This window comes from Acomys russatus, chromosome 11 (assembly GCF_903995435.1).
Source record: "Acomys russatus chromosome 11, mAcoRus1.1, whole genome shotgun sequence".
Classification (NCBI taxonomy): Eukaryota; Metazoa; Chordata; class Mammalia; order Rodentia; family Muridae; genus Acomys; species Acomys russatus.
In genome coordinates, this window is record NC_067147.1 from 10,110,329 (window position 1) to 10,133,488 (window position 23,160).

Consider the following 23,160-nt stretch of genomic DNA (forward strand, 5'->3'; position numbering starts at 1 on the left):
GGCCCCATCTGCCGGGGCCCTCACTCACTTGGCCTCTGCACCTTCAGACCTCTCTGCACAATTGGGGTCCCATACCTGGGGTTCCCTTCCTCCTCCTACAGGGGGAGTCTGCTCACTGTCACCTCTTCAGCTCCCCATTGGGTGTAGCGCACAGAGACAGTCCAGCCCTTTACCCATCTAACGATACCCAGCTAGCGGCAGCTCAACAGTTCAACAACCCCCCCTCCCCGTGGTATCCTTCTAGCCGCAGGGGGTTCCCACCCTCCATTGCTCCGAGAATAGTTGGGGCTCCAGAATGACAATTTCAGCCTGTCTCCCAAGGGACAAAGTGATGTGTCACAAAGGCTTGTTGAATGGTTATGTGACTGAAGCCAGGAACAAATGTGTCTGCCCGCCGGGTCTCCCCAGGACAGAGACTTTAGCTTCACTTCACCAGTCCCACAGCCACATGGGGCACACTCCACACCCCATAATAGTTTTGTGACTGGAAGAGCAAATGGCACATTCCGACTTTCCCCCATGGTTGTCCAGATTGCCTGGCTTAAAGGATGCATGTAGGATGGTGTTTCCAGCCAGCTCTGCGTGGCTGTCCTCTGGCATCATGCTCAGGCACGATCTTACTACCAGCCTCAGTTTCCCCAAGTGAAAAGGAGATTTCCCCTAGTCACTGTGATATGAGGCTTGACACAAGCAGTGGGGAGCAGGCTGGGAATGCAGGCCAAGGAGCAGGGCAGTGCCCATCACACCTGCCTCTGCCCCTTCTGAGCCAGTGTCTGCCTCCTCCCAACCCCCATCTGGCTGGCTGAGAGGAGCGAAAGGCCCTGTCGTCGTCGCCTAGCCTATGACAGGGTCCTCATAGCAGCCAGCTCATAGAAGACAGATCGCTGCCTTAATCACTCTGGAAAAGAACCCCAAGCCGATATAATATTATAATTAATTAATTCACTAAAAAGGTATTAAATTTCTCTCCCCCCCTGTGGATATCATCTGAATTCATTGACCTTTAGAAAAATCACCCTCTAATTGTAACCAGGTCCAAAACCATTTGCGGCCCATCCCTTCTACATTAATAATATCTTCCAGGACCTGGCTCTGGCTGCTTAAATATTGTATAAATTCCACTGCCCCTGCTCAGAAAAGAGAGCAAAGAAGACCAGAGTCCAGCAGGGACCAGGAGGGGATGGGGGCAGGATCCTGGCTGGAGGCCCTGGGGGGTGGACCAGGAAGGACCTTAAAGGGGTCTCTTTCCAGCCCCTGCAATGACCATCCAGAGTATTCAGAGTAGGGCAGGGGGGACAGGTGTCACTCAAGTTAGGACTCTGAGTGTGTCTGTGTGCACATCCCTGTGTCTCACACCCTCAGCTTGTGAAGGGTTACAGAACAGCAAATAAAGAATGTAGGAAACGCCAAGAACGCCCTGAGAGCCCACTGCCTTTCACTTAGTCGTCTCTAGTTCACAGGCAGCCACTCTCAGGGAAATCCCGAACTGGCCACCAGGGAGAAGAGAGCAGCTGGTGTGGACAGACAGACATAGAAACTTGGGGCTGAGGAACTTGGGGCCCAGGGAATGGAATGCTATGCATATGCCTAGCTCTGCTCCCTCAGCTCCTTCCTTGGCTCCTCCCACATGGGACCCAAGGAAGCTATGGCTGCTGGGACCTCATCACCCATGGTTTGTCCCCAAGGCCTTAAAGGAGGCTCGCTCACTGAAAAGAAAGGGTCAGAGGGGCCATCTTTTTTTCAGAGCACACTCTGTAGTCATCTTTAACAAGACTGTCTCCTGCAGAAGTCTCATCTGGAAAGGACACACAAACACACACACACACACACCACTCCAACCTAAGGGTGAATAGCATCATCCCTTTATTTAACTGGGGACAGTTATAACTCCTTTCCAGCCACAGGGTTTTGCTAGCCATAAACATCCATCTCTCTCTCTCTCTCTCTCTCTCTCTCTCTCTCTCTCTCTCTCTCTCTCTCCCCTGTCCCCCCCCCCCCCCCCCCCCAACTCCTTCTCCAGAATACTCTGTGTAACAGCTCTAGTTGTTCTGGAACTCACTCTGTAGACCAGACTGGCCTCAAACTTACAGCGATCGCCTGCCTCTGCCTCCCAAGCTCTGGGTGAGATTAAAGGCGTGCGCCACCACCACTTGGCTTCAGATACACATTTCTTGGTGGCTTTTAAGTGCTGGAGACAGCACTCGGGTTGGATTTAGCCACAGCAGTGAACATGAGCAGCTCCAGGCAGGCTGGAAGTCACCCAGGCAGTGTGGACCGCTCAGTCCTGAGACTCGACTCCCCAGACTGCTGCTTGGGCCTGCATGCCCTCGTGTGGACAGAACCTCACTCGCATCCTGGTCCTGTCCAATGTGCCACCCTGACCTACACCAGGCAGCAGGCAGTAAACATATTCAAGGCGCCCCGAGACGAGGAAGCTACAGGCCTTGGTGACAGGGGTAGCCTAGGATGGTTTTGAGGGGTTATATGAGGAAGTAGGAGGCAGCTTCCTGCGACAGCCCCCCTTCCCCCCCGCACCAAGGTGATGGAAATATCAGACCCATCAACAACTGAACGGCTAGCCCCAGGGTCTTTGGACCCCAAATCTCAGTCTCCAGTTGGCCTTAGCCTGAGTTCAGGGTTCACCCCAGACGGTAACTTCCAGGCAATGGAGTAGGGCCCTGAACTGGAAGGAGATGTGCCCAGGATAACTCGGGCTCCACAAGGTCACCACAGCTCCCTCTGACTTTGAGGTTAACCCTTCAGCTGAGCCAGCATAGTGCCTACTGGCCCTTTCCTCTTTCTGAACATTAATTGCTCCAATGTTGATCTGATCTCTCATTCCTTGAAGAGGAAAACTGCCCTCTTAGCCATTTTCATCGTGGGATTTTTTTTTTTTTTTTTTTTTTTTTTTAAGACTCCTTTGGCCTTTAGGGCCTTTTGAAGGGGGAACCATTTTGGTCCCTGGCAAAAGATTCTTGAAAATCAAGGACCTAAGCAAAACCTACAAAGACCCTGCCTGCGTATCAGGTTTACTTCCCCATGCCAGAACTTGGAGCAAAGTGTGTCCTAAACCCACTTGGGGACAGTGCCAGAGCAGAAAGCAGGAGAGCCCACGCCTGTGACTTCCAGCCAAGGCCTTATTATTACAACTGCCTAGCCAAGCCTAGTTCACCTGGGTCCCTTCCCCATAGCTGTGAGGACAGAGCCTCCAGCTGGTCTGTAGTTACCCAGGTGAAAAGAACACGGGTGGAAACGGGCCAGGCAGAGCAAAACAGCCTAGGGAAGACGCAGAAGGCAGGCAGGCCTATCCACAGCCACCACCACAGCACTGTTCAGACCACAGCTGGAGGTATGGGACCAGCATGGCTGCAGCACCACCGTGTGGCCTTAGTGAGACAATGCTCCAAGCCGCACACTATAAAAGGGAGAGCTTCCAACACATCCTTCAAGGGTTGTTTGAACTCTGAATCCAGGAAGGGGCCCACTGGGCTGGTTCCCCACTGTTGTAGGCTGAGGCCGCACCGCAGAGTCAGGACACCATTGTACAAAGCACAGTGTTTACTAAAGGCACAAAGTGGGAGGTCCGGAGGTGGGGGTGCTCTCCACCCTGAACCCAGACTCCTCTTCTGGCCACCCCACCCTCATACCACCAGGGAGAGCTGTTAGCACCAAAGGGGGGTGGGTGCCCAACCTGTGGGGGAAGTATCAGGCTGGAGGACAGGCTGGGTGCCATCTAGTCCCAGGAAGGCAGGCCTGGGCACCCCGAGACCAGCTGCTGCCTCAGGGGTACTTCTTGTACCTCCTAATCCAAAATGTCCTTCAAGGGAGGGCCCAGGCTCAGAAGAGACGGCCTCCCCTGCCAGGCTTTTTTCTTATTTCTCATCCACTTCACCCTTGTTCTTCCCCATCACAATTCATAGTACTGCCCCCCAGAAGAGGGGGGGCCCTAAGCCGGATGGGAGGGCTTCTCCTGCCCCACCGGCTACCAGGCAGGCACTAAGTCCAAACAGGGGGCCAACCAAGGGGAAGGAGAAGAGGCAAGGTAGGCAGCTACGTCACACCGAGTGCAGCCTGAGGGATGGGAGGGCTCTGTCCCGTCCTCCCAGCCCCCAGGCAGCCCCTGCTCCTTGGCACAGGGGCAGCCAGCGTCACAGAACGTCACCCTCTTCCATGCTGAAGCTGCTCCGACGGCTGCTGGCCTTGGAGGCCTCAGGGGACATGGTGGAGAAGAGGGGGTCGGAGGCTAGGGGGAGCAGGGAGTCGTCTAAAAGCATCAAGTCCAGATCCCTCTTGGACAGGTTGGGGAATGGGGAGTCATGCTCCGTTCCCAGGGGGTCAGGGTATCCTGTGGGGCCCTCATCGCCCCCACCCCCAAAGCTCAGGCCATGGCTGAAGTCCAGGTGGTGAAATGGAGACTGTGGCTGGGCGGCTGCGGGCATCGGGGCCTGGGGAGGGAGAGGCGGCATCGGCTCAGGGTCAGGGACCTCGGGGACCTCAGGCCCCAGCATCAGGGCCTCCCCCTGGCCATCTTCGCTGGGCAGCTCTTGTTTCACCACCTGCTGGGCCAGCTCAGCCATGTTCACACCGGACGGTGAGGTGGTGGGAAGGCCGTGTACTCGCGCCTGCATCTCCAGCTCCTGTTGGCAATTGATGGAGTGATGAGACACACATGGTACCAGCTCCAGGCTAACCCTCCCTGTACCCCCTCTTGCCTCCCTCCTGTACACTCAAGACCACAGCTGGAGGAAAAGCAAGCATAGGGCAGCTTGAGTCTAGACCAAGAGCTCCCACCTCTTCACGTTCTAAATCATAGCTGGTCAGGAGCTCTCTCTCAAAAATTTAAATTAAGATGGAGAGCTGGTCAGCAGGGGGTGGGGAATAGAAATGATCAAAATGCATTTTGCCTGTATTAAGGTCAATTTTTTTTCATCCGCCGAGTGTCTATGTGTGCTAGGTGGGGGTGTGACTGCTACTGCCCACCATGCAAACCACAGTTTAAATAAAAACTGTGGCTCATGGCACACGCCTTTAATCCCAGCACTTGGGAGGCAGAGGCAGGCGGATCGCTGAGAGTTCGAGGCCAGCCTGGTCTACAAAGCAACTCCAGGACAGTCAAGGCTAACACCGAGAGACCATCTCGAAAAAACAAAAAACAAAAAAACCCCAACCCCCCCCCCAAAATAACCCGTGGTTCAGTTGGCCTTTGTCTAGAGTGGTACTTCTCAACCTGTGGGTCGTGACCCTTTGGACAAACCCCTACCTCCTCAAGTATTTACATTATGATTTATAACTAGCAAAATCACAGTTATGAAGTAGCAACAAAAATGATTTTATGGTTGGGAGTCACTATAACATGAGGAACTGTATTAAAGGGTTGCAGCTTTAGCAAGGTTAAGAACCGCTGCTGTGCAGGACCAGCCTTGGGTGGTCCTCAATACAACCAGGAGTAGGAGTTGCAGGTCCGGTGGGACACTGACCCTCCAGGCCTCTGTCCCCTGTTGAGTCCTTGTGCTCCGAGTCCAACTATACCTTGCAGACACCCGGGGCAGGGCAGCATTCCTGCTTAGGTGCAGTGTGTACTTTGAATTGCCCAAGGATATAAGAGCAGAGGTGACTGCAGCACCTTATCAGAGACCTGCAGAGTCAGGCACTGTGGTGTGTACCTGTAATCCCAGCACTGGCAGGGGCAGGGCTGAGACAGGAGGACTATGATTTCCAGGCCAGCCTGCTCTACAGGGAGAAATCTTTGTCTCAAAAAAATAAAAAATTATTTTTAAAAGTAGGGCATGACTACATGACTTCAAGAGAGCTAGACCTAGCTGGGTATGGAGGCTTTATGATCCCGGCACTTGGAGGCATGGGAGTCTGAGCTCAAGGCCAGCTTGGTCTATAGAGCTAGTTCTAGGACTGTCAAGGCTACACAAACTCTGTCTTGAGAGAGAGGGGGGAAGGGAGAGAGCAGTAGACCTGCCTGTCTGATCCCCAATGTGGATTGCAAAATGAGGGTCTCACAGAAAGGAACCCTCTGCTATCTGCTGCTGGAGGAGCTGGGCTCATTTTTCACCAAGGCATCACACCCCAACTGATAATGCTTGCTCCCTATGAGCATCCTTTCCAGGTCTCCAACTTGAGATGTGTAAACCCTGCCCCAGGGCCTGGGAGCCAGATCAGATCAGTGAGAGCCACCCAAGGAGTCCAGAGTCAGGGCCAGACCTGGATGCGGAGCCAGAGCTGTTTGTTGGTCATCTCCAGGCGCCGAGAGTGGTTCTCCAGCTCTCGGGACTTCTGCAGGTCCTTCTGCATCCTCCGGATGTAGTCCACAGAGGCCTTGAGGATGGTGCCCTTGTTCCAGCGCACATCCCTTCAGCCACAGCCAGGAGGAGGAGTCAGAGGTGCACACCCAGAGGCCTGGCTGGGGCCCTCACACTAGGCTTGGGCCCCAGCTAGTCCCAGCTGCCCCCACCCCTGCCCATACCTAGCCTAGTAGAAGGGGCATTGGTCCTCAATAATCCTTGGGCTCAAGCAACATGCCCAGCCCATGCCATCTTCCCATCTTCAGCTTTCCCTTCCTCCCTGCATCTCTCTCCTCTCCATCAAGGAAGGGCCTCCCAGACACTGGCCCCACCACCCAGGAAGTTCCTCTTCCCAACAGAAGCTGTCTTGACCCAGCAGAGGCAGGGACCTTCTCTTCTCAACCGCTGCCCTTGGCAACTGGGAACTGGCAATGCCTGCAGCGGCTGCCTAGCCCAGCCCCTCCCTCCAGAACCCTGCTCACAGGTCATTGGCCTTGGGGATCAGCATTCCCAGCTCCTTGATTCGGTCATTGATGTTGAACCTGCGCCTCCTCTCAACTACAGATTAAGATTCCAAAGGGTTTGGTTAGAAAGGCGGGACCCCCACCTAAAAGCTCCCAACCTAACGTGGGCACCCCATAGAAGATCTTAGTTTAGAATAAGAGGGATCCAAGGCCCGATATGGTGGCCAAGCCTTTAATCCCAGCACTCACGAGGCAGGGGCAGGTGGATCTCAGTAATTTTGAGGCCAGCCTGGGCTATATAGAGACCCTTTCTCAAATAATCAAACCAAACAACAACAAAAAAGGGACCTCTGATAGCTGAGGAGGGTCTGGGTGCAAGTCTGGATAATTAGACGGTGGGTCAGGAGACCTGCTTAGCCTCTAGCAAGAGAGCTGCCTGGAGCAACCTCCTTCACTCCAAGTGCCCCAAGGCCCTGAAGAGTGAATTCTGCTGGGCTGGAAAGCTCACGAATATTGCTTCCAGCAGCCCCTCCCACTTTCCTAAAAAGCCTAGAGAGAGAGAGAGGGATGACTTCATCAGCCTTGGAGCATATAGGTATCCGAAACTAGGAACTCGGGTGCAGGGGCTGGAGTAGGGATGAGGCAGGGGTGATGAAGGAGGGGCCCGCAGGACTCACTTAGGTTATGATTGTCTTTCTTCTGTCGCTCCTTGGCCAGGGCGCGGCTCTCAGCATCTGGGGGCCAGAGAAGGGGAGATAAGGTGGGGAGAAGGGAGGAAGAAAAGAAGACGGGGAGCCCCCAAGGGTAAGGAGAAAGGACAGAGGTACCTGTGAGCTCTCTCTTCTGGGTCAGGTCGGCAGGGCAGGAGCTGCTGGTGACACCTACCAGGGAGGCTGTGACCTGGGGGTCACCGCTGTATACATTCAGGTGGCTGCTGGACAGGGGTAACTGTGAGGGAAGGGGTAGAGGGGGGCTTGGTGAGTCCTCACCAGGACCCAGGTGCCAGGAGCAGCCTCTCAGCAATGTGAAAATCCATCCCACCCCGCTCCAGGATTCACGGCCCTACCCTCAGGAGCCCCTCTGGCTAGGGTGGAGGAGGAACCTAGGACAACGCATCAGGCTTAGGCTACAGAAGCCCTAGGGAGGGGCTCAGGCAATTTGGAAGGTTCTGCAAGGTTCCCTGAGAGTATGGAACAGGGCGTGGAAGGCTGTATATTAGGCAGGGTTGACACACTGGTTCCTACCACAGGCCTAGAGACCCACTGAGTAGACAGGAGCCCCTGGGGCAGCCCAGCTTCATGGCCTCTGTCTACTAGGAGCAGTCTGGACGCCCTTGGCTCTGCCTCCTGCTCAGCTACCTGGGAGTGCCACCAGGACAGGAGGGACTGAAGAGTGACTACCCCCTCCAGGGCTTTCTCTAGGTGGCGAGGCAACACTCAATACACTGCTTAAGCCAGAGGAACCAGAGGTATTAGGTGAGCCTAAAGAAAGGCAGCCGCCTCCAGCCTCCAGCAGGCCAGATAATTGTTGTTGTCATCTATTTTTCACGTTTAAATTGTGTGTGTGTGTGTGTGTGTGTGTGTGTGTGTGTGTGTGTGTGTGTGTGTGTGTGCATGTGGGTTTGTACAGCGCCCACCATTTGTAGGAGGGCACTGGTTCCCAAGAGCTTGAGTTACAGGTCACTGTAACGGGCTGACATGCCTACAAGGAACCAAACTCAGGCCCTCTGAGTCTTCTCTCTAGCCCCACCCTCTCTCTCTTCTGTCCCTTCTAATCTCCACACCCTGTGGGTGGCATCACCCCCATTTTGCAACTGAGTAGACAGGGGAGTCAGAACGGTAGAGGAACTCCCAAGGTGGTCGCCACAGAAACCTCAGGTTTCTTGACCCTAACCCGGGCTTCTCATCTGCTTTTTATGCACCCCCCCCCAGGCCCCTAATACCACCCCAAGCCAAGGAGACCCATAGAATAATCATGCAGGCAAGCCCATGAGAGGGAGAGGCCCTGTGGTTGGGGACAAGGCCAGCCTCATCAAGTGAGTAACACAGAACTTTGGCTGTGGGCACAGTGGAGGAGGGATCCATATCCTCATAGGAATGTCGGCTCTGGAATGCCTGCCTTTGGACATGCTGAAGCTCTGGAAGGTTCTCCAGCCTCCTCTCTATCCCACTCACAGACCTCACTGAGACTGCCTCAATACACACACTGGTTGAGGTTGAGGCAAGTCTTTTTTCTTCTTTTGAGGCAAGCTCCAACTGCCCTAGAACTCACTATGGAACTGAGCTGGCCTCAAAGTCACAGACACCTGCCTCGCCTAGGCTCTGCCTCCCAAGTGCTGGAGTTAAACATACCCAGCATGTCTTTCTTGACTCCGTTCTACTTGGACCCTGAGTCCCTGTCATGGTACTTGACGGAGGTGACTCTTGTCTCCACAGACACACCAGTTCTGCTCTGAGAACTCTCTCCAGCCGGGGATCCACTGTGTGTGCCGCCCCACTACCCGCCAGCCCAAGAATACCGTGTTAGGCATCTGCATTTCAGGGTTGATGTAGCCCAGCACGTTGTCCAAGCGCATAATGTTGTCGATGACGTCATCAAACTAGAAAAGAGAAAAGTCCACCTGGGGATGGCCCACCTGAAGAGAGGCAGCTGTTCCCTGCCACAGTGCCACCTCAGGCAACCTGCTCAACTGGAGAAGGGGGAAATGGATTGGGAGGGTCCTACAGCTGAGCCCAAGGCCAGTTTAGGCTTGTCCCCAGGAACCCCTTGCCTAGGAGTTCCTGACACACCTACCCAGGGCTGGGAGCACTGGGCTTTCCTCAGTGAGTCTGCCCTATCCACAGCAGAGGTAGTTTGTTTTGGTTTTTCGAGACAGGGTCTCTCTGTGTAGCCTTGGCTGTCCTGGACTCGCATTATACACCAGGCTGGCCTCGAACTCACAGCGATCCACCTGCCTCTCCCTCCCAAGTGCTGGGATTAAAGGCGTGCGCCACCACGCCCAGCGAGACAGCGTTTCTCAATGTTATTTTGGCTGTCCTGGACTCCCTTTGTAGGCCAGTCTTGCCTCGAATTCACAGTGATTTTCCTGCCTCTGCCTCCTGGGCGCTGGGATTAAAGGCATGCCCCACCACGCCCAGCTCCCAGCATAACTAAAGGAGGTGGTAATAAGTCTCCTCAAACCAGAGCAACCTGAGAACAGGGCTGTGCCTCTCTCAGCCTGGAGCTCCCCAGTAACACCTCTGCTTCTGCCATCAGGACCAGACTTTTTCCAGACTACCGGACACCACCCCTCAGGCAGCCCTCACTCACCTCTTTCTCAGGATTGGAGCTGATGTGCAGCATGGCCATTGGACTGTTGGGGGCACTGTTGCCAGCCGAGGTGGGCAGTACGTGTCCAGCTCGCACCCCGGGGGATGCGGCTGGTGGAGGCTTCGGGGAGCCTTGGGCTGGGCTGACGTGGGCAGCAAACTTGTTCCCGTAGGTCTCGGACAGGTACTCCCGAACCTTCTGGTGCTGCGACTGCTGCAGGTGGTAGGAGGTGGGGTTCTCCAGATAGGACTGCACCTGGGGAAGGGGATGGCACAGCTGTGGAGGGAACTGGGACTCCTCTCTGGGAAACAGGGACGGACGCAGGTCCAGGCAGAGGCCCTACCTTCAGCACCTCCCCAGGCACAGGTGGTGGCGACTGGAAGTGGACTGGGGTGTTGATGGCTGGGGTGGGTGGCCCTCCCAGCTGCTGCTGCTGCTGCTGCTGCTGCTGTTGCATGTAATGCATGACGGCTTGCTGCTGCATGCGTTCCCGCTGCTCCTCCTGCTGCGCCTGCTCCCGCATGAGCTGCATACGCAGCCCGATGCGCGATGCCATGGCAGCGGCTGGTTCGGCCTCCCTGCAGTCGAGGGAAGACAGGTCCATGAAGTAGTCACCATCTTCACAATCGCTAAACGGGGGCTGGCATAAGTACGGCTGCTCCCATTGTGTGTAAGGGGAAACTGAGTCCGGACAGAAGGGATTTGCCCAGGGCCACTGAGCAAGCTGAGCCATGAGTACAAGTTCCCTAATGTCTAGACCAGAAGCGAAGACTGTTCCACCTGATCCCTTGCTGTCACATCCACATCCTCACTATTTCATACCTGGCCTCAGCTCCAGCCCCCTCTCCTGCCCCTCCCCAGCCCAGCCCACACCACGCCTCCCCCTGGAGGGCTCAAGGAGCCTCCAGATGCTCAGATTCCCTCTGTGTTCCTCCCCCACCATCTGCTCACAGCTCCATCACCCTGAGTTCCTGCTCTGCTCTCTGCCTAGAACTCTCCATGGTTCCCAGGTCTTCAGAGCAAAAGCCTAAGCCCTTAAAGGGACCCTAATGGCCCTCTGTAATCTGCTGCACCTTCGTGGGGCCCCCTTAGACATCCCACCCCCAACATGCTTCTCCCCCTGTTCTAGCTACTCCAGCCACACCTCCGCCTTAAGCTATCCTTCCAACACCCCAGGCATGCTTCTGCCTCCGGCCTTTGCACTTGCTGTTCCCTCCACCTGGAAAGCTCTTTCGACAGGTGTCATCGAAGCTCCATTCTAAACCTCCTCCAAGACTAGTGTCACCTTAGGGTGCTGTTTCAGGACCACTGTGTTAAAACAACATCCCCCCATTTCCCCCACCCCACCAGCTTCTATCAGATGCCACCATCTAAGACAGAGGGTAGAAGCATTTTTGCTTCTTATTACACTTGTTAATTGTATTCACAGTCTGTCCCTTACTAGGAATGCGAGTCCCCTGAGGGGACACATTTCATCTGTTTGTTTACTGCTGCACCTTCGGCCTCTAGCCACTGGGGCATGGAGGACAGAAGCCATTGGGTGAAGAGAATGAGGAGACTGGATCTTAAGCATGACCCAGGCCCTGGAGATGTAGTTCCTCCTGCCGCCCCCCACCCCCACCTCCAGCTCTTGGATCCCACAATCTCACAGAGAAAGAAGGGCTCACAGGCAGGTATGGTCCTGGGCAAAAGGGCCACTCCAGGGCTCCTCACTGCTTGGAGCTTGACCCACTGTGGGAAGGTGTGTCTGAGGCCCTCAAACCTAGGCTGGAAGGTAGGAGGGTTACACAGCGAGTCCAGCAACCCGGCCTGCTCTGTCCCTAGTTCACTGAATGGGTGGGCAAGTCCTTTCCCCTCACTGGGTCACAAATGAAGGAGCAGAACCCAGAGAGCTCCCAGGGACAGCCCAAGCCTGAGAGGCACAGGCCCCGAGGGTATCTGAGTATCACGAGAGAAGAGAGTTAGGGACTGGAGAGATTCGGCAAGATCTGGCACCATGGCTGAAAAAGGGCTTTCCCATATGGCTGACGGAGGCAGAGCCCTGGTTCTCACTTCTGTGACCTTGGGCAAGCCATTTCATCTCCTGGAGTCTCAGTCTCCCCCTCTGTGAGCATTTTACTGCCTTCAGTAAAAACTGTAAGGTTTGAGCACTGCCTGGCAGTCTGAGTGCACAAGACTGGTACAATCTAGCCAGCATTTTCAATCTGGGACCCAAGACCTCCGGGGGCCCCATCGGGAAGCTGTGCTCAGCCGCAAAGCATGCTCTTTTCATAAAGAAGGGAAAAGCAGAGGCACAGGACAGGAAAGTTTCGTGCTGGGGAGGAGACAGTGATATGAAGGAAGGGCTGGGGGCTGGAGTTGTCCTCAGTTGTGTAATTGGTTGATCCAGGACCAGGTCATGGATCCCCAATCAAGACCCTAATGGGGGGCGGGAGGACCACCCACCATCCCTGCTGTCCTGCAGCATGCAGGGGCCACTTCATCTTCTTTCATTCTCTGCCCAGTGGAGAGGCCGGGAGCAACCCAATGGTGTAAAGAGCAGCCTCCGACAACCCAGGCACTGACACCTGCCCTTCCCCCACTCTGTAGCAGCCACCAGCTGCAGCCTCCACTCCCTGCCGCCACCCTTTCCCGAGCTCCTACAGAGGGGAGTCCCTGTCTTCACACCATACCCCATCAATCACACTGGCAAACAGACCCCTGGCTCTGGCCAGATGCAGGGAGCCCATACATTCACCCTGGCAGCCGGCAGCCTCTCCTCCATGGACAATCCGACTTCAGATGGCCAGTGGGGGCCAAGGGGCCTGGCCGTGCCAGCCGGCTCAGGGAGGGTTAGGGAGAAGGAGTCCCTTGTTCCCCCTGACAAAGGGTTGGCCTGGCTACCTCAAGGACTATGCTAGACTCGCTGGGCCCCACTCTGGCTGCATTCGCCTCAGTTTGCTGTCTGTGAAATGGGCACTGAAACTCAGCCCCTGTCCTGGGAGCATCCTGGCCGACAGTATAAGCAGTGAGAGTCTGGCTGACAGGGGTGGTGTCAGTGACCACTGAGGGAGGAGGGAGGCAGAAAGCACTCTCCCATTCCCCGGCACCTCCTGAGCACAGCTACTGTACCCCATATGCCTGATGGCAAAAGTCTAGCTTCCCTTACTGGGCTTGGGAGAATGGGTGAGGGCCAAAGGCTTGTGAGGGCTTGGGAAGGGAGAGCCTGTATGCTGATCAGTCTCAGTGCCTTCTAGTCAGGATGAACCAAGAGACAGGGAAAGTCTATATTCCTCCCTTCCTGTCCCTCAAAGCCTGGAAAGGGCCCACTGTGCAAGCCCAGGAACACAGGACACACAGGGCCTACCGTGTGCTGTGTCCAGATACCAGGATAGTCTTCTCCTGTCCTCTACCCAGGACACCACAACCTCCTGAGGGGCAGGCTCAGTGGCCCCAGAATGTTCCCATCTCTCTCAGGGGCACTGCCAACTCCATCTGCACACCAGGGCCCATCGGGTGCTTCCAGCTATTGTTTGCCCAGGTCGAGCTTAGTCATGGCCCAGTGAGCTCCCCAGGCCCGCAGACCACTTTCTCTGGCTGGGTGGCCTCTCTGTGCCTAGCTTTCTTGATCTCTGTAAAGCAAACCAATGAAAGTGCTTTCTGGGGCTGGGCAGTGGTGGCACACACTTTTAATCTCAGCACTAGGGGGGGCAGAGGCAGGCAGCTCTGTGAGTGCAGGCCAGCCTGGTCTACATAGTGAGTCCCAGGACATTTCACACCTACATGGTAAACCCTGTCTCAAACAAACAGCAGCAACAAAACCTGCCTTCCTGGCAAGGCTTACTGTGAGATTCCTAGGAGACAGAGTGAGTTGCAGGCCTGAGGCATTAAGTGACCAGGAGAGAGGGCCCCGCCTCCTCGGTTTCACCTGTCCACCACAGGTATATGGGCTTCCCTAACTACTCATTTATATCCGAGTATGAGCAAGCCGGTTCCTAAGGAGGTGAGTGGACGTTGAGTGAGTCCAGGAGAGGAGATATCAAAAATCACCATGAAAGAAAAAAAAAGAAGGGAGAGGAGGAGGAAGAGAAAGAGGAGGAGGAAGAAGAGGAGGAGGAGGAGGAGGAGGAAGAAAAAAACAAAGATGAAAGCCAGGCATGGTGGCCCATGCCTGTAATCCTAGCATTTGGGAGGCAGAGGCAGGCGAATCGTTCTGAGTTCCCAGCCTGGTCTAGAAAGTGAGTCCAGGACAGCCAGGGCTACACAGAGAAACTCTGCCTCAAAAAACCAAACCAACAACAACAACCCCCCCCAAAAAAAAACCAAAGATGAGAGGGGTCACAATGCTGCAAATTAGTCTGGAGGCGAGGACTGGCACTGTAGAGGTTTATAGGCAGGAAATGGAGGCACAGAGAAGTGAAGTAACTTGTCCAAAGTTGAACTAAGCAACAGGAAGGAGAATAACGGGCAAAGACAGTCTGGCCCCCACCTCTCCTTTTAACACACCATTCAGGTGCCATCCCAGGCACCTGAAACTGTTCCAAGTAGTCACCTTTTGGGAAGGGTGGCGAACAGAGACCTGTTTGTATGGTTTCTCCCCCAACTTGCGAAGCGTGTGGCTCATGTGAGGCAGGATAGCTTCTAGAGGCCTGTGAAGCCCCACCTGATTCTGATCATGTCTGAACGCGCACCCTTGAAAAGGTCTTCTTGGCAGGCCCACTCTGCCCTACTCAGAGCAATGGCTGTTAGGCCAGGTGGGGACACTGAGCGGCAGAGGCACAGATGTAATCCAGTGCTCTTGAACTACCTATGTACCAAGGAGGGCCTTAAAGGCTGATACCCCTGCCCCCTCTTCCCATGTGCTAGGAGTCCAGCTGTGCATCACCACATCTGATTTCATGTGATGCTGGGCATCCACTCCAGGGCTTTCTGTGTGCTAGGTGGGCACTTTACCAAACAAATGAGCTTCTTCTCCAACACCATTTTAGAAGACAGGGTGCCTCACTGGGTTGCCCAGGCTGCCTACAAACCCTTGATCTCCTGCCCCAGTCTCCCACACGCTGGGAGGCATCTGTCACCCACACCCTGCTCCCTGGGAACTTTTCTGCATTGGAGGTAGCACCTTTAAAAACTGGGTCATAGGGGCTGGAGATGTGGCCGGAGTTGGTAGAGCGCGTGCATAGCACATGATGCCCCGGCACAATCCCCAGCACTGTGTAAACTGGGCATCGTGGTACACATCTATGACGCAGACCGCAGAGGCAGGAGGAGCACAAATTTAGGCTAACCACATGAGTGAGACCTTGTCTCAAAGAATAAAATACAAGCTGGATTACAAAGATGAAACCCCTGTGGTTACCCAAGGACAATGATGAGGATGTCCCCTCACAACACTGTGGCCAGCACCCACCCAGACACTACCTAATGTCCACTAAAAAAAAAAAGGGAAAAAGAAGCTGTGCCCAGTGCCCGGCATGGTGGCCATGACTTTAATCCCAGCACTCTGGAGGCAGACAGATCTCTATGAATTCAAGGCCAGCCTGGTCTACGTAGCAAGCTCCAGGCCAGTTTCCCTTCCCCCTCCCAGTCAAAAAAGAGCTGTGCACAGCCGTTCAGCACCCCTCAGCCACTCAGCCCACACACCACTGCTCGCGGCTCTCACAGACATGTCGCAATAGAGGCCAGATGCAGAAATACCTGGAGCAAGGCTGGGTGTGGTGGCCCATGCCTTTGGTCCCAGCATTTGGCAGGGACTGAGTAAGGCAGGCAGATCTTCTGTGAGTTCAAGGCCAGCCTGGTATACATAGAGAGTTCCAGGACAGCCAGGGCTACACAGAGAGACCCTGTCTCAAAAAACCACCCTACCAACAACTACAACAAAAAGCAGAACTGCAGAAAGTCCCAGCTCCGAGTATGAAGCTCAAAACCAGACACAAAGCATCTACTGTGTAAGAAGTCAGGGCCCAGTTAGCCTTCAGGACTGCCTGGGAGGGAGAGGGCAGCTCTGCAGGAGGGGACCAGGAATGGCCTGTGACACGCTGCAGGTGTTGGTGAGACAAAGCTAACTTGTTTATGAGCCCTGCTCCAGCTGCTGGCTTCTAATTGTTTTCATTTTTGTGATGCTCACTGAAGGAGGGAGGCAAACCGTACACAGTTAAAAAGAAATTGTAAGCAGTTTGCCTTCACCAACAGGCTCAAGGCAAATGGGGAGCCAGCAGGATGGCTCCAGAGCGAAGGCACCTGTCACCAAGCCTGAGGGCCTGACCTTAGTCCCCAGAGCCCACGAGGAAAGAGAAGAGAAATGACTTCCACAAGTTGTCTTCTGAACCTCCATTTATACACTGTACTGTGCGCGTGCACGCACACACACACACACACACACACACACGCACAACTACAAAGATTTTGTTTATCATAAATGTTCACTAACCCAAGGAAGTAATTATGTTAAAAAAAAAAAAAAAATCAAACACTCTCAAGAGCTGGGCGTGGTAGCGCACACCTTTAACCCCAGCGCTCGGAAGGCAGACACAGGTGGATCGCTGATCGACAGTAGCCCGGTCTACAGAGTTCTGGGACAGCCAGGGCTGTATAGAGAAAGCCTGTCTTGAAAAACAAAAACAAAAACCAGTCTTAAGAAGGGTGTGGGGCTCACTCCTATGCTCCTAGCACTCCAGAAGATGAAGAAGCAGCAGCTTTAAGGCCAGCCTGATATTCACTGCTGAGTTTCCGGCCAGACTTTAAAAAAAATAAAAAATAAAAATAAAGGTAGCTGAAGAGATGAGTCATAAGTTACGAGCATTGGTTCTTTTGAGCAACCTGGGTTCGATTCCTAGCACCCAAATATCACCTTATAGCTGTCTATAACCCCTGTTCCAGGAGACCTGTCTTCTGGTCTCTGTGGGCACCAGACACATATATGATGCACAGACATACATGCAAGCAAAATACCCATATGCATAAAATAAAAATAAATAAAGTTTCAATGTCCAGTAACAGGGCTGCTCAGTAAATTGCGGGGCATCCGTCCGATGTGTTTAGGGCAAATAGCATGAGGTTATGTGGAGGGGCAAAATACAAAATGCACAGTTTTATATAGAATCTGCTATTACCTGAAGGTGCACTGTGTTTGCACTTCACAGTGTGTGACACACGCACAGAAAAATGTCTTGGGAGGAAACACACAAAATTATGACTGGTTTCTTTGGACAATGAGAGCATGGGTGTTCAGTGAATTTGTTTTTTTGTTTTGTTTTGTTTTGGTTTTTTTTTTTTGGTTTTTTCAAGACAGGGTTTCTCTGTGTAGCCTTGGCCATCCTGGACTCACTTTGTAGACCAGGCTGGCCTTGAACTCACAGCAATCCGCCTGCCTCTGCCTCCCGAGTGCTGGGATTAAAGGCATGCGCCACCACGCCCGGCTGAATTTGTGTGTTTTTAAAATTCTCTCATTCTCTCTCTCTCTCTCTCTGTGTGTGTGTGTGCGTGTGCGCGAGCGCGCGCGTGTGCATGTGCACTCCCAAGTATCAAAGGAAACCAGGAGAGGGTGTTGGATCTGAAGTTACAGATGATTGGGAGCCACCCAAACTGGGTGCTGGAAACCAAACTCTTGGGTCCTCTGGAAAGAACACCAAGTGCTCCTAACTGCTGGGCTATCCCTCCATGCCTCTATTTTCTTTTCAAGACAGGGTCTCTTGTAGCTCATAACTCAAAATTCTGATCCTCCTGCCTCCAACCCCCAAGTTCTGGGATTACAAGTATGCACTATCACACTGGAGCTGTTTAATTTGTGCAGTTCATTCACAACAATGGTACATTTACTGTTCCTACACCGCAGGAAACAGACAGCGAGGAGTGGGCCTGATAAAGCCCCAGAGCTGGGTCCTGGCAGCCTGGCTTTTCCGGGATGAGGGTGGCCTCCTTTGATTTTTAGGAGTCCCCTTGAAGCAGCACCCCACCCATCAAAGGGCTCAGCAGCTGATCTCATCCACAGAGCCCAGAGCCAGGAAGGTCCAGCAGCAGTCTGGAATTGCTGCACACAGGAGACACAGTTAGCCCTCTTCAAAGGGCAGAGCCAGCTTCCTGCATTCCCAGAAAAGCACATGTCTGGCAGCTGAAACCGCACAGTGTGAGCTCAGAGCAGGGATGCCTGCTCAAGTCATTTGCTGCAGGCCTGCAACATCCTTTCTCCTTGAGTCTATTACAACTGCCCGTTCCATGGGAGCTTCAGAGTCATTCCTGAGGAAACCATGACCCTAGACAAAGGCCTCCTAAATGGGTGCCTGGCCAGGGGAATGGACAACAGCAGGAAAGGGAGGCCCCGGGAAGAGGGCTCCCAGCTGGGAGAGCGCTCTCTTTTCTCTGTACAGCCTTTGCCTCAGGAATGCCAGGTGACAACGCAGCAGCTAGGACTATAGCTAGGTGAGGAGAGCACTTGCCTAGCATGTGTGAAGCTCCAGATCATGATCCCCAGCCCCTCATACACCAGACATGCTAATGTACGCCTCTAATTACAGCATTTTTTCCTGAGGTGGAGTCAGGAAGATCAGAAGTTCAAGGCCAATCTAGGCTACATGTCTCAAAAAAGCAAGGGAAGCGTCAGACAAAAGGGAACATCCACAAAATGACCATGCCCCAGGACAAGGCCACTTCTACTATAGGAGCAGGCATGGGACTCAGGCAGAGTCGGCAGTTCTCTTACAAGGACTGTGGGCTTGGGAAGGGAATGCACTGGGTTCAGGTGTCAGGCTTGGGCCTGACTAATGTCTGCCTCAGTTTCCCCACCAGTAAGCCCGGCTTTGCTAGTTGGAGCCAGCTTTCCTACTGCATGTGCCCTGATTAGGGAAAACCACTGTGTAAGCAGAAGTATGCGCACAGAGAGGTGTTAGCATTCCCGTCATAGTCACCCCGACTGAGCTCATGGGTAACGTCCCTGCACTAGCTTCTCCTCTTGTGTGTGCATGTGCCAACACAGATGCGCCTGTGCGCAGAGGCCAGAGGTTGACATCAAGTGTCTTCCTAAATCATTTTCCATTTGGTTTTTGTTTTGTTTTTAAACATTTACTTATTTTTATGTGCGCTGGTGTGTTGTCTGTGGTCAGAGTGTCAGATCATGGAGTTACAGACAGGTGTGAGCTGCCATGTGGGTGCTGGGATTTGAACCCAGGTCCTCTGGAAAAGCAGACAATGCTCTTAACCACTAAGCCATCTCTCCAGTCCCTTCACTTTGGTGTTTGATCCAGGGTCTCTAACTGAGCTCAGAAATTGGCTCCTGCCTGTATCCCACTTCCCCAGCACTGCAGCAGAGATGCTTGCCATCACGCCTGGTTTTTACTGGGTCCTGAGGATGGAGACTCTGGTCCTCAGGCTTGCACAGCAGGGACTGTACCACCCAAGCCACCTCCACAGCCCAAGCCCCTTCTCTTCCTCTCCATTCACCACACCCAACCAGGGCTCCAGCCGGGCCCAGAGCAGCCTCTGCAAGGCTGTTCCCTCCAAAAGCTTGTGCTCGCGATGAAGTTCACTGGAAGGGGCCTTGGAGAAGCGGAGGAGCGATTCCCACCTCCCTGGGCTCTGAGGGAGGCCAGGGCCTAGAACACTAGCGACACCTTCAATACAGGCTATCATTCCAGCACCTGGCCAGCGGCTCCTAGTGAGGAAGGTGAGCGACAAGACTCTCAAGGGCTGCCCACACCAAAGAACAGCAAGCCAGAGTCGCCTGCACTTGCACACGGTTTGGTTGGAAGGTCCCTGGTACCGAGGTAGAATGAGATCACCGGTCCACACGTTTGCATTTCTATCAAAAGAGTGTTGCCTGCGTGTGTGTATATGCACCACTTTAGTGCCTGGTGTTTGTGGAGGTCAGGAGAGGGTATGAGATCTCATGGATGACTATGAGGCACCATGTGGGTGCTGGGAACTAACCTTTGGCCCACTGCAAGAGCAACAAGTACCCATAACCTGTGAGCCATCTCTCTGGCCCCAACGTTTGTATACCCATTTAAATTTTTTTGTTTCTATTTCTGTGTATATGTGTGTGTGCTTGCTTGTCCATAAGTGCACCAGGACATGCAGGTGCCTATGGGAGCCAGGAGGAGGCAACAGATCCTTGGGGCTGTAGTTACAGGCACTTGTGAGCTGCCTTTGGGGTCTTTCTCCTTTTTATTGGTACCTAATTGACTCTAGCAAAACATTCAAATTTGGGGCCATGGACAAGGCTCAGTGAGACTCTGGTCTCAGTGAGTAAAGGCATCTGCCAAGGAGCAGATGACTTGAGTTCAATCCCCAGGATTCACATGGTTGAAAGAGAGAGCCAATCACGCAAGTTGTCTTCTGACCTCCCACGGGTACATTGTGACATGCTTGTGCCCCCTAACAAATCGATACATGTACATTTTAAACGCACAAATTTGAACCATATTTGAATCCATATCATATGTAATTACATCATGCCCTTCCCTCGTGGGTCCTCACCTCACTAAGGTTGATGGAGAGCACCTGAGGGATCCCCCAAAATGCCATCCTGAAGAGCCCACCAGGCTAACATGTAGCATCTAGGCCGGTAGTCAATGGTCTCCGAGACACTCAGGGGCTCTCATGCAGAATGTGGCCCTGTCATTACTTGGCCACCTGACCCTTACAGGTGATAAGTGCAGATCCAAAACGAAAGTGACATGCAGAGGCTCTAAAAAGCGGGCCTTAATGAACATCGGTATAGCGAAGGCACAGCGGTCCCAAGAAACACTGAGTGCGGCCATGAAGCTCAGCCTGTGGGATCCACTGCAGGGGAGGGGAGGTCAGAGGTCTGCCTTTGTTGCTCTCTTTTAACATGTGTGTGGTGTACATGTGTGTGAAGGCCAGAGGTTGACATCAGGAAGCTTCCTCACTCTCTTCGCCTTATTCATTGAGGCGGGTCTCTCCGCTGAGCTCAGAGCTCACCGATGTGGGCAAGTCTAGCTGGCCAGCTCGCTCCAGGGAGCCTGTCTCAGCCTACTGCAGGAGCTGGAATTAGAGGCAGGCCATTGCACTGATCTGTCATTTGCAGGGGTTCAGGGAATCCAAACTCTGGTCTGTGGGGTTTGGTTGCAGGAAAGGATTTCATCCTCTGAGCCAACTCTCTAGCCCTGCTTTGTTTTATTTTTGAGGTACAGGGACTTGAACCCAGGGTGTCCCCCACACACCCCCAGCAAGTGTTTTACCACTGAGCTACATCCTCAGCCTTCATTTAATTTTTTATTTTGCAACATGATCTCTCTAAGTTGAGCTGGGATTTTACAGAGCAGTGCTTCCAGGTCTGGCCAGAGGCTTGTTTTCCAACCCCTGAGCAGAGGCACAGGGGCCAGGAGGGGAAGGGGGGGAGGGGAGAACATAGCAAGAGCTTCCAATCAGCCTTGTAGCAGCCTTCAGTTCTCACAGTTGAAGCTCATCAACGGCACATCCCACAGGAAAGGGTGGGAGCTGGCACCGCCTGCCTGACCAGCCTGAGTCTAGGGCAGACTGAGCAATAGGGCACACAGGGAACAGCTTCAAAGGCAACCCCAGACCAGAGAGACGCCTGTCCTGTCCCTCAGGGACCAGCTGGACTCCTGTGTAGGCAAAGTCACTGAAAGTGGGAGGATGGGGAGGCAGGAAAAGGATGTGTGGCCAAGGCAGGGGTGGGAGGGGCGATCAGAAAGGGCCTTGGGACGCTCCGGTTTCTGACCCAGTCTCCACTGAGATGCTGTCTCTGCCTTTTACCTGTGTCTGCCTATCCTGTCTCCTCTCCTCTTCTCCCTTCCCAAGCCTTCCTTCCCTCTCTCCTTCCCTTTTGCAGCCTTAGCTTTCCCCTCGCTGGCAAGCCTCCTGCCCCCTTGCTTGGAGTGGCTACCAGGGGACTGAACCACCTTTGCTCCTGTGCACCTCAGGCTCTCGTGCACTCAAGTGCCCTGCTTGTGTCCACTCTGTTTTGTTCTTTTGTTTCTTGGTCACCTATCAGGCTCCCCAGCTACAGGAAAGCTCCCAGCAACCACCTTTCACAATCTTCAGAGCCTCTCTACCCTCCCGTTCAGCAGACTTCCCAGGAGAGGTACAAGGTTCCCTCTGTGTTTGTCCATAGCCCTGCATGTTCATAGATGTCCTCTCTTCTTGCTCTGCAAGCACTTCAGAGTCCCTACTGTATGTCAGGCATCACACTTGACACGTGACCCACATCAGACCCTGTGCACACCCCGTGAACAGCTCACGAGATGAAGAGCAACATTAGCAGAAGGAAACTGAAGCTCAAGGAGCAAGTGGCCTGGCTGCTATCATGCTGCAGGACGCTCAAGGGAAGTCTGCTTCTCAGGCTTCTCCAGAGTGTGTGCCACCACCACCTTCAACAGAAGAACAGGGGCCACAGGAAAGCTCCTCCATGGCTGCGCTCCGCCCCCCCCCACCGTGTCCCCAATCCTGCCCACTTATCTGCACATGCTGCCTTCAGGGAACCCTACAGAAGACCATAGAAAGGTCTGAACACTACCCCTCTCCTGGAGGCTGTCAGACTCAAGCCCACTCAAGCCTCCACGGCCAAGAGCCTCAGGGACCATCTATCTGGATCTCACTCAGGCCATTAGTGCCTGGGGAAGCACGTCAAACTGTCAGACAAATGTGATTATATGAGTTAGGGGTACCCACCATGGGACAGGAGCCCAGTGGGAAAGTGGGAGAGGGGAGGGAGGTTTAGCTCTCAAACAGGAGACCCCTGCACTTCCCCTGCAGTGAGAAAGCAGCTGTGCTCACAACGCTGAGTGACAGGCTCCAGCGAAGCTCGCCCAAGGCCAGGGTAGGGATGAAAGATGTGCCAACAGACAGGGCCTCTAGCTGTGTGACTCTGCACAAACCCTGCTCTCTCTGGGCCTCAGTTCCCTGTAGGAGGCTAAACAGGCTCTTCATAAACCCCTGGCCTGGTGTGGCATACAGAAGGTTCTGGCAGCATGGACGTGTAAGGCTAGGTCATGAGTACATGGAGGGTAGGACTGCAGAGCTTAGATGGAAAGAGCCAGGCCCACCTTCCACTGTCATTTCCCAATGTTCTAGAAGTCTTATCCAGAGCAACAAGGGCCCTGGGAACCAAGCCTGCCTGCCCGCCCTACCCCCAGCCT

The 23,160-nt window shown here is 53.9% G+C and overlaps 1 protein-coding gene across 2 annotated transcripts in view; it reads right to left on the reverse strand.

Moving 5' to 3' along the window:
* Positions 1-3,455: 3,455 nt before the first annotated feature.
* Positions 3,456-23,160, reverse strand: part of Tfeb (transcription factor EB) — a 54,528-nt gene continuing 34,823 nt past the window's right edge. The window contains exons 1-8 of one of the 2 annotated variants that reach the window (XM_051152831.1): positions 10,410-10,814; positions 10,067-10,321; positions 9,276-9,356; positions 7,585-7,705; positions 7,435-7,491; positions 6,776-6,851; positions 6,214-6,361; positions 3,456-4,637 (exon numbers count right to left, since the gene is read on the reverse strand). In XM_051152831.1, the coding sequence (XP_051008788.1) occupies positions 4,149-4,637; positions 6,214-6,361; positions 6,776-6,851; positions 7,435-7,491; positions 7,585-7,705; positions 9,276-9,356; positions 10,067-10,321; positions 10,410-10,799 (1,617 nt within the window). In that variant the 5' untranslated portion in view covers positions 10,800-10,814 and the 3' untranslated portion in view covers positions 3,456-4,148. Of the gene's footprint in view, positions 4,638-6,213; positions 6,362-6,775; positions 6,852-7,434; positions 7,492-7,584; positions 7,706-9,275; positions 9,357-10,066; positions 10,322-10,409; positions 10,815-23,160 lie in introns of those variants that run through there. The other variant, XM_051152832.1, reaches the window with a different exon arrangement.